General features: G+C 40.4%; 1 protein-coding gene across 1 annotated transcript in view; it reads right to left on the bottom strand.

The window, feature by feature from the left end:
- Positions 1-4,218: 4,218 nt before the first annotated feature.
- Positions 4,219-11,675, bottom strand: part of fbxl16 (F-box and leucine-rich repeat protein 16) — a 43,118-nt gene continuing 35,661 nt past the window's right edge. The window contains exons 6-7 of the mRNA XM_041975213.1: positions 10,894-10,957; positions 4,219-5,174 (exon numbers count right to left, since the gene is read on the bottom strand). Coding sequence (XP_041831147.1) covers positions 5,026-5,174; positions 10,894-10,957 — 213 coding nt within the window. The 3' untranslated portion in view covers positions 4,219-5,025. The remainder of the gene's footprint in view (positions 5,175-10,893; positions 10,958-11,675) is intronic.

Here is an 11,675-nt window from a genome sequence, read left to right as displayed (position 1 = left end):
TCATCCTATCTCTAAGGGAGAGACATTTTTAAAAAATAAATTATTCTAATTTTATTCTTTTAAAGGATTTTCTTTTTATTTTAATGTCATAATTCCACTTTTTAATATTAATTATTTTGTATGATACTTTGTATAATTGTGTGCCTGTGTTGAGGGTCCCCTCCAAAATGAGATAATGCATCTCAAGGGGTTATCTTCTAATAAATTTCTTCTTATCTTACAATTTAAACAGTTAGGTGGCTTACTACCAGGTGAGGCAGAGTACACCCCTGGACAGGTTGCCAGCCCATAACCGGGGCAATATTTTAATTTACTTTTTTATTTTATTTTATTAAAGTTTAATTTATTTTAATGTGATTCTTCTCATTTTAAATGCAATACAAATTTTTTTATTAATCCAAGCCACATGAAAACTAACTCTGACAGGTTTGTGTGTGAGTGGAAAATTTTACTGAAATACACCAAAATTCAACAATTTTCCTTAAATTCAGAAACTAACCAACAGGACCGAGCATTTATCTGTTTAGTCTCAGATTCTAATCTTAATACGTAGAAAAGAGGAAAATGTGGAGTCCCCCCCCCCCCCCCCCCCCCCGCCACACACACTTTATTTGAGAAGTAATTTATTGTTTCAGAGCTAGAAGACCTCCCCGCCCCCCGCTGGTGTTCAGGCATCAGCTGGCTAAGCACACGGCAGTGAAAGAGAACACAAACTGTCCACTTCATCAGTAAACTGTCAGTTTTTATTTTACTGCTTACTTAAAGTTGTGCTGTACAAGGGTTGTAACAGAATGGTGACAGATGTAGACCAAAGACCTCAGACAGAAATAGAAATTATTGTCTTAGAAAATGACCTTGGATGATGTTATTTGTTTGTAGCTAAGAAATGATGCACGTTAGACTTCATGATATGTAAACATACATGTGAATCCTCTGGAAGCTCATCAAAAGCAAAAATACTGAAAGCAGAGAAAACACGTCCGTGTGACTGAACTGAGAATCCGGGTTCGGCTGCAGGTGCAAACACGGCTGACTGAATGCACAATGCAACTTTGATATGTTGCACATGGAAGTATGGCATCTGGATTTGGCACTGTTAACTAAATTTTTTAAATTAAACTGAGAATTGTTTGAAATTTTTATATTCAGTTCTCACACGACGTATCAGTGGTCTGGGATGAGCTGCAGATGGTTCTTAAAATACAAGAAATCTGCTTGAATAAATAATGAAAAACTGATAAAATGTCTTGGATGCATCGCGCAGCTTGTGCTGCAGTAAGCGTCCAGAATGATTCTCACGTTGTTTTTCCACGCGTTTTAGAATCCGTAGATTTGTCAGTAAAAAGCTTCCATAGAATCCTCAGAGACTTTTCCCAGACACTTAGCCATGAAAGAGGGTTGATCTTGGATGCCACATGCTTTTATGTAGATCACACTCTGTGTTTTGCTGCCACATTCAGGACAATGACAGTAAATATAACATCACTGAGTTGCCTCGTTCTCCAGAGTCACACAGCAACACAAAGTCGACTCAGACGTGCACAGAGGAAAGTGCACGCTGAGGTCTGAAAAAGCTGAAGTCACTGATAATGATGTTTAACTGGTGTTTGCTCAGTAGATTATTCATCTCCGGGGCCTGAAATGCCACAACAGAAATTATAATGAAAACAGCCATCTGTGTTTTTAAGCTTATACAAGCCCAGTTTGGAAGCAAATTCCAAAAATAAAACCAAAAATCACCGACACACATCTGTTCAATAAATAAATTCTGCAAATAAGACACAAATAAATTTAAATAAATAAATATATGATTAAATAAATATACTTCTGTACACTGAAGAGATGCTGAACGACGTCTAAAATGAGCCATCCTGGAGCAAAAAAACAAAACAAACAAACAAACCAACAAAAAAAAAAAAAAAAAAATGCAGGCCAAGTAAAAAAAAACATGCACGGTCTGCTTTGTCCATACAGCACTGCTCTCGTCGTTTCATTGAAGTCAGCAATCAGCCAGAGGACACATTTTATGTGCTGCTGCGGATGCATTTGGCACAACCTAAAACTGGCTGACACGGATCCACTTCCCTCCGCGGGCAGTCAGCACATCTGAGGACACGCAAGGCAGAAAGCAGGACAGCGGCTCGTCCACCAATAAAACCCTACAGCCACATGTTGAATGTACAACCCCAATCCCAAACAAACCAGAACGCTGTGTGAAGTATAAACCGGAAAAGAATAATGCAATGATTTCCAAATCTCATCAAGCCATATTTTATTCCCAATAGACCGTAAAGAAAATATGAGACTGAGACATTTTACCGTTTCATGGAAAATATGAACTCATTTTCACCATAAATTTGCATGCAGGATGTGGTTCAGCATCGTCTTGCTGAAATCTGCAAGGCCTTTCCTGAAAGAGACGTTGTCTGGATGGGAGCAGATGTTGCTCTAAAACCTCCATGTACTTTTCAGCATTGATGGAGCTTCACAGATGTGGAAGCTGCCCACGCCATAGGCACTAATGCAGCCCCATCCCATCAGAGATGCAGCTTTTCACCTGTCCACTGATAACAAGCTGGATGCTCCCTCTCCTCTTTAGTCTGCAGGACACGCCGTCCATGCTTTCCACAAACTAGTTCACATCTTCATCCAGGTTTCCACTTTGCCTCAGACCATCTTAAATGAGCTTTGGTCCAGAGAAGATGGAAGAAGCTGGTTCTGGATCCTGTTCACATCTGGCTTCTTCTCTGCATGATGGAGCTTTAACCTGCATTTGTGGGTTTCAGGGTGAACTGTGTTCACAGACAGTGGTTTCTGGAAGTCTTCCTGAGTCCATGCAGTGGTTTCCAGTAGAGAATCATGTCTGCTTTTAATGCAGATGATCACCAACATCCAGCCTTGTCCCATGCACACAGAGATTTCTCCTGATTCTCTGAATCTTCTGATGATATTCTACACTGTAGATGGAGGATCTTCAAAGTCTGAGGAACATTTTTTGGAAATTGTTCCACAGTTTTAAAACCAGTGTGTCTCAGATTGGCGAACCTCTGTCCACTTTTCCATCTGAGAGACTCTGCCTCTCTGAAGTGATCCTTTTATACCAGTCATGTTACTGACCTGTTGTATCAGTTGTGTCAGTTACTTTTCAAGCAGCTCATATTTTCTATGAAATGATAAAATTTCACTTTCATCAGCTGATATGTTGTTTATGTTCTACTGGGAATAAAATAAGAGTTGATGAGATTTATGAATCATTGTTCCATGTTTTTATTCACACAGCGTCCTGGCTTTTTTGGGAGGATGGTGGCTGCATAGCTGAGCCTTTTGTAAATTAAATGTGATTTAATAACTAATATGCACATTTAACTTTTCTTCTCAAACTTTTTGTCCACACTATTAATCATCTGTCTGCTTGTTTTAGGGAGTAAACAGCATTCCCAGATCTCGACAATCAAGTTTGTTGTTATTACTAATAATAGGAACAAGGGCCTGCAATGCAATGAAAATAAGCATACAAAAAAAGTGTTTTAAGCTTCATACAAACTCATTCTGAAAAGATTTTTCACCATGATCTCAAACATAAGCATAAAAAGTTCATTTCCAAGTTGCCCTGTGGGTTCAGCTGAATCTCTGTTCTTGTACCGGACACCATGAGAGTTGCTGTTATGTTAAATACTGAAATTTTTCAAACTTTATTTTCATCATTTGAAGTAATCTGACTTTGTAAATAGCATCATACAATGTGGTTAGCAGCTTCTGGGCCACACAAGTTCAAATGCACTAAGAAGAACACACTAAACATTGTGTGTTTCTCTTATCATTAAAAAAGATTAAAAGAAATACAGCGTTCCAAAAAAAAAGATGTTGCCTCAAAACTTCCTAAACCAACAGGAACCCCTCCACGAAATGAAATTTGGACACATCTGTCAGTCCCGTAGATTTGTTTGTACTAAATGTGACATCTGAGAGAAAAGAAGTTTATCCATAAAGTGGGACAAGCTCTCTGCTTTTCATCTGATGTCTCAACAACCCTTTCGCACGCCATCATCTTCATCAGGTTGCACATCTGTAAATTAAACATGAGTACAAAACAACCCGGAGGAACCCATAAACCCAAACAATCAGGCAAGTAACTCCCAAAAAAAGCCAATGTAAACAGTTGTTTTCAATTTATCTTCTTCGCATTTTGTCTTTTCTTCCTCTCTTTTTTGTTTTTTTTTTATTTCTGATAAGACACAGACATGGGAAAAGGTGTCGGTATTCCCAAAAAAGATGGGAAGCTGTGAGTCCATGACACACACTTCACACACAGAAGAAGGGAGAAAAAGAGAGAGAGATTTTCCACCCGTCCTTCACATCCGAAACAGCATCTTTAGCAGGAGAGGTGTGTCGTTTCGCTCCTGCCATGCGGCATCGTCCTCTAAACAAGAGAAAGCTGAACCTTTGATACCTTCTGAGAAAAAACAGCAGTTATAATACACAGAGTGATGGAAGTCAGTCAGATGTTCTTCACTTACCACATACAGTATGCTTGTGAGTGTTTACAGTGTATGAGCGCAGGTGTTTGTTCCCAACAGCTAAAACACACAAAAAGTTCTGGTTTCTCCGGTTTCCTCTGTGCTGCGTCTCTCCCTTCAGCTAAAAAATACATCCACGTCTCTAGAGAAGCTCTCTCCTGTAAGCCAAAAGCCTTTTTTGTTGATTGTGGAAAAAGAAACTTGCTGTCAGACAAGACGTCACACCAAGCTCTCCACACCAGCTTCTTAAATGAAGCTCGAACGCCACCTCCTTCGTCATCCTCTGGATCTGGCAACGAGCCATCATCCGCCTTCCTGCCTCTCTGTCCACCTGCGGGTTAGTCTTTTCACCGGGGTGTGTGAAGGAAGACAGGTAGGGTGGGTCGGGTATGGGTCAGGTGAGGAGGAGCAGTTCAGGATCCTGGGTAGCATTTAAGAAAAGGGCGAGGAAGGAGGAGAAGGAGGAAGGTTGAAATATGGTGGTCTGTCGGTAAGCGGGTGGGTGGTCTTATTCGATGACCATGCATTGGGGCAGGTGCTGGGAGTAGTATTTGAAGAGCTCAGCAGTGGCTCCAGGACAGTTGGTCAGCTCCAGCTCCTCCAGCTCATGCAGCTGGATGAGGCCTGAGAGGCCGGTGGTGGTCAGCAGGGGGCAGCCTGGGGGGGCAGCAGGAGGACATCGTTAAGACTAACATTTATTAATCAACATCTATTTTTTGCTTGTTTGTTTTTAATGTAAAAATAATGCAGAGTCTGAACCCTTTTAATCCCAGTCAGCATCAGACATGATGTTTCTCAGCTGTCAGATTCTGAGGCTAAAATAATGTAAAATTAATGTATGAATAGAAATAGCAGCATAAAGGCCGACCAGAAGAAGAAGAAAGAAGAAGAACAAGCCCACGTTAGAGCCATGTTTTACTTTAACTCTCAGCTGGGATGACTTCATGAGTTTCCTCAGAAACAAAATTGTTTCTATGAGAGAGAAAATCCGTGATATCCTTCCCACTGTTGATGGTGTCTCATCTTTATGTCTCAGCTTCAGAGACGTCTGTAGAAGCTGATTTCTGATTGGTCTGTTTCCGTCCTGCCGTCTGCTGCTGATCCACCATTACAGGATGTGCAGAATTGTTAGGGAAGTTGTATTTTTGAGGATTAATTTTATTATAGAACAACAACTATGTTCGCAATGAACACAAAAGACTCATAAATATCAAAGCTGAATATTTTTGGAAGTTGGAGTGGGGCTTTTTTAGTTTTAGTATCTTAGGAGGATATCTGTGTGTGCAGGTGACTATTACTGTACATAATTATTAGGCAACTTAACAAAAACCAAATATATACCCATTTCACTTATTTATTTTCACCAGGGAAACCAATATAACAACTCAAAATTTACAAATATACATTTCTGGCATTCAAAAACAAAACAAAAACAAATCAGTGACCAATATAACCACCTTTCTTTGTGAGGACACTCAAAAGCCTGCCATCCATAGATTCTGTCAGTGTCTTGATCTGTTCACGATCAACATTGCGTGCAGCAGCAACCACAGCCTCCCAGACCCTGTTCAGAGAGGTGTACTGTTTTCCCTCCCTGTAGATCTCACATTTGATGAGGGACCACAGGTTCTCTATGGGGTTAAGATCAGGTGAACAAGGAGGCCATGTCATTATTTTTTCTTCTTTTAGACCTTTTCTGGCCAGCCACGCAGTGGAGCACTTGGATGCGTGTGGTGGAGCATTGTCCTGCATGAAAACCATGTTTTTCTTGAACGATGCTGACTTCTTCCTGTACCACTGCTTGAAGAAGGTGTCTTCCAGAAACTGGCAGTAGGACTGGGAGTTGAGCTTGACTCCATCCTCAACCCGAAAAGCTCCCACAAGCTCATCTTTGATGATACCAGCCCATACCAGTACCCCACCTCCACCTTGCTGGCGTCTGAGTCGGAGTGGAGCTCTCTGCCCTGTACTGATCCAGCCACGGGCCCATCCATCTGGCCCATCAAGACTCACTCTCATTTCATCAGTCCATAAAACCTTAGAAAAATCAGTCTTATGATGTTTCTTGGCCCAGTCTTGATGTTTTATCTTGTGTGTCTTGTTCAGTGGTGGTCGTTTTTCAGCCTTCCTTACCTTGGCCATGTCCCTGAGTATTGCACACCTTGTGCTTCTTGGCACTCCAGTGATGTTGCAGCTCTGAAATATGGCAAAACTGGTGGCCAATGGCATCCTGGCAGCTTCACGCTTGATTTTCCTCAGTTCATGGGCAGTTATTTTGCGCCTTGTTTTTTCAACACGCTTCTTGCGACCCTGTTGACTATTTTAAATGAAATGCTTGATTGTTCGATGATCACGCCTCAAAAGCTTGGCAATTTTAAGAGTGCTGCATCCCTCTGCAAGACATCTCACTATTTTTCACTTTTCAGAGTCCGTCACATCTCTCTTCTGACCCATTTTGCCAAAGGAATGGAAGTTGCCTAATAATTATGCACACCTGATATAGGGTGTTGATGTCATTAGACCACACCCCTTCTCATTACAGAGATGCACGTCACCTGATATGCTTAACTGGTAGTAGGCTTTCAAGCCTGTACCGGTTGGAGTAGAACAACATGCATAAAGAGGATGATGTGATCAAAATACTCATTTGCTTAATAATTCTGCACACACTGTAAGCTGATATAACTAATACTTATTTGATGAATTTCAGTTTGTTAATGTAAATGATGAGTCCTCCTCACACACCAGAGCAAGTCATAGAGTAGGTCAAAGAACTTTGAAGGTAGAGGTCATCAAAGGTGACATAAGATAATGTTTTCATTAACATCATTAACAGCCCATCGCAGGTCTGCTGTGGGCCACCTCTTACTGAAATCATTGGAAACCTTTTGGGGTTTTGTCAATTATTGATCAACCAAATACAAATGTGGACAAAATTGTTGGTTCCCTTCGGTTAATGAAAGAAAAACTCACAATGGTCACAGAAATAACTTGAATCTGACAAAAGTAATAAATAAAAATTCTATGAAATTTAACCAGTGAAAGTCAGACGTTGCTTTTCAACCATGTTTAAACAGAAATATTTAAATAAATAAACTCATGAAACAGACCTGGACAAAAATGATGGTACTGGTAAGACTGAAAATAATGTGACCAAAGGGACGTGTTAATCCAAGGTGTGTCCAATAATTAGCATCACAGGTGTCTACAAGCTTGTAACCAGTCAGTGGGTCTATATATAGGCTACAGGTGGTCACTGTGCTGTTTGGTGACATGGTGTGTACCACACTCAACATGGACCAGAGGAAGCAAAGGAAAGAGTTGTCTCAGGAGATTAGAAAGAAAATTATAGACCAGCATGTTAAAGGTAAAGGCTATAAGACCATCTCCAAGCAGCTTGATGTTCCTGTGGCTACAGCTGCACATATTATTCAGAAATGTAAGATCCATGGGACTGTAGCCAACCTCCCTGGACGTGGCCGCAGGAGGAAAACTGATGACAAATCAAACAGACGGATAATACGAACGGTAACAAAAGAGCCCAGAAAAACTTCTAAAGAGATTAAAGGTGAACTTCAAGCTGAAGGAACATCAGTGTCAGATCGCAGCATCCGTCCTTGTTTGAGCCAAAGTGGACTTAATGGGAGACGACCAAGGAGGACACCATTGTTAAAAACAAATCATAAAAAAGACAAACTACATGCTGACAAGCCACAAAGCTTCTGGGAGAATGTCCTATGGACACATGAGACAAAAATGGAACTTTTTGCCAAGACACATCAGCTCTATGTTTCCAGCTGGAAAAATGAAGCATACGAAGAAAAGAACACCGTCCCTACTGTGGAACATGGAGGAGGTTCTGTTATGTTCTGGGCTGCTTTGCTGCATCTGGTACAGGGTGTCTGGAATCTGTGCAGGTACAATGAAATCTCAAGACTATCAAGGAGTCTAGAGAGAAATGTGCTGGCCAGTGTCAGAAAGCTTGGTCTCAGTCGCAGGTCATGGGTCTTACAACAGGACAATGACCCAAAACACAGCTAAAAACACCCAAGAAAGGCTAAGAGGAAAACATGGATTATTCTAAAGTGGCTTCTATGAGCCCTGACCTAAATCCTATTGAGCATCTTTGGCAGGAGCTGAAACCTGCCGTCTGGAAAAGGCTCTCTTCAAACCTGAGACAACTGGAGCAGTTTGCTTATGAGGAGTGGACCAAAATACCTGCTGAGAGGTGCAGACGTCTCATCGACAGTTACAGGAATCGTTGGATTGCAGTGGTTGCCTCAAAAGGTTGTACAACTAAATATTAAGTTAAGGGAACCATCATTTATGTCCAGGCCTGTTTCATGAGTTTATTTTAATAATATAATATATAATAATTCTCTTGAAGCATGGTTGAAAACTTATGTCTGACTTTCATTGGTTAAATTTCATAGAATTTTCATTTATTATTACTTTTGTCATTTCTGTGACCATTGTAAGTTTTTCTTATATTAACCAAAAAGTACCAACAATTTTGTCCTTGTGTGTAAATAAAGTGAAAATAAAAGTAGTTTTAAAAAGTACTGGGTAATTTCAACTACTACCAAGCTCCCAAAGTCAAAGTAAAAAATGCAAAGTTGCAGTCAGTTGATTACCTCTGATTTGTGTTATTTGTTAGTAGAAGCGAACAGCACTGTGCACTTATAACAGCATAAAATATTTTTAATAAATAGGTAATGGGAAAACAGTTAATATAATATCAATACGTAGAATGGTCAATTGAAACACTAATAGGATGACAAGCATTTACTTTTGGCATTACATCCCCAAACCAAGTGGGAGAGATCAGGCTCAGGCAGGTTTATTTACACTCATTTATAATATAATTCCCTGTAGCCACTGTAAAACATTTCCCTACCAAACGGTAGAGCCGGCAGTTTCAGCGTTAAAGTAAAAGCAGAGAGAAAAAAGAGAACTTAAATTAAATTAAACTGCAGGTTGGATTTAAAAAAGCAAAGAATTTTGATTTTGCTTATTTTTCTTTCAGCCACTTTATCATCTGTTGCAACTTCAAGCTCCAAAATGATCACGTGGCCTATCAGCTGAGTTTACCTTACATTCGATGCTAACACCGATCAGTGCATGTATTTTTATCATAAACTCAGGAGATTTAATGAGGATGCCGTTTTATTGATTCAGTTTGAACTGTTTTTCCATCTGCTGGTTTGAGTTGTTCACCTTAAAACAGAAGAGAAGGCTGCAGCAGATCAGCCTCGTACCGGGTCAGAGGCAAACAAGGTGTCTGACCCGAGCCCACCTCTGCATGCCGAGTACATGCAGTTTCTCTCTGGTTTCAGTTTCCCTCTGGGATTTTGTAATTTCCCTCTGAGATTAATAAAGCATTTTTCATTCATTGCTGCCATCTGGGTGCAGATACTCTGAGCCCAGATTAAAAACTCATTTGTTCCAGCCTCCATCAGGATTTTAAATAGTTTGTGATGACTTGTCCCCTGTTTTATTGTCTTGTATTTAAGAATGTTGTTTTGTTTTTGTGTGATAACCTGCCTTGTGCATATCTTAACCTTGAACTTTGTAAAGTTTTGGGTCAGTAATTCTTATCTGTGTAACAAAGTCACAAAAAGCTTCACACAAAAGTCAATAAAAAGAACTGAAAATGGCCGTTTATAAAAAGAAATGGGCTTAATGTCACATTCATTCATGACTGCAGCAAACAGAGCAGCCACGGCTGATTCACTGATCTTCATTCTAGATGGCTCCACGCTGCCTCGTTTTTTTCTATAATGGTATCTTTTGTTGTTGAGGCCCTTTGGGTGAACGGTGAAACACACTGGATGAGCTCAGTGGATGACTGGTTAATGAATCACAACACAGCTTTGATTCTCTGTACACATTTGTTGTGGCTTAAACTGAATGTGTTACTTAAACTCATCAGCTGGCTAATCAGCCAATCACACGGCAGCATTTAGTAACGTAGACGTGGTGAAGACGACTTACTGAAGTTCAGACTGAGCATCAGAATGAGGAAGAGGGAATTTAAGTGATGCTGAATTGGTCATGTTGATCTGAGTATGTACTGGGATTTTCTCCCACAACCATCTCTAGGGTTTACAGAGAATGGTCTGAAGAAGAGAACATTCCAGTGAGCAGCAGTTGTCTGGACCACAATGTCCTGTTCATGTCAGAGAATGGGCAGACTGGTTTATGAACACTGTTTTCTTTCTCCCCCCATTTTTCTTTAATCCCTTTAAATCATGTGCATCCTGCTCTTTTCCATATGTTTGCTTCTCTTGTTTGTATAACCTCTCAGATCTTGTCTTTGTAAAATGTACACTTCATCACAATAAAACAAAAGTGAAAAAGGAAAAAAAAATCCTACCTGCAAGGGACAGTAGACGAAGACTTCTCATTCCAAACAAATGCTGTAGTCCAAAATCCTGCACCTGCACATACAAACACAGACAGGTTGTTTTACAGCTCAGTCTGTAACAAACTAATGAACTGGATGTCATTGGCTAGAAAATGAGCATCATGTTTATCTCCTGTACACAAGGGAATCACAAACATGTGATAGTTGAAGCTATTTTCAGGCACCAAATGGAACAACAGCTGTCTCAGTCAATGTCACTTTTTGTGCTTAAGGCTGCGTTCACACTGCAGGTCTTAAGGCATAAATCTGATTTTTGCATTGCCGTTCACATTATCCTTTCAATGCGACCTTCATCAGACTTCAATGTGAACCGTATGTGACCATAAAGTGACACGCAGGCGCAGAGGAAAGCAAGATGTCACGCAGTGCGTAGTGTTTATGGAAGTAAATGCGGATGCTTCACGTACTTGCATGGTTGGAACTAATATGGTTATGCCCAACTGAAACTGCTGTAATCTCCTTCCATCGGAGAAGAATTGTGCCGGTTGTCTCACTTCTGTGACGTCAAAGTCGGATGAAATGTGTCGGACTGAGGTCTTCGACACAGATCTGATATGAATCCGATCTAGGACCACATATGAAAATGGCCTCGGGTGGTTTTTCAACAACTGGATTTGTACTTTTCAGCCGTTAAAAAATCTGGTAAGAGTCACATATGACAGACTTCATTACTAGTCTACAGCAATAACCATGAAGGAGGACATATATTCAGATAACATTCAACTGCATGC

This window comes from Melanotaenia boesemani, chromosome 2 (assembly GCF_017639745.1).
Source record: "Melanotaenia boesemani isolate fMelBoe1 chromosome 2, fMelBoe1.pri, whole genome shotgun sequence".
In the NCBI taxonomy this organism is placed as follows: domain Eukaryota; kingdom Metazoa; phylum Chordata; class Actinopteri; order Atheriniformes; family Melanotaeniidae; genus Melanotaenia; species Melanotaenia boesemani.
The sequence above is the reverse complement of the archived record's forward strand: the minus strand, read 5'-3'. Positions and strand labels throughout refer to the sequence as shown.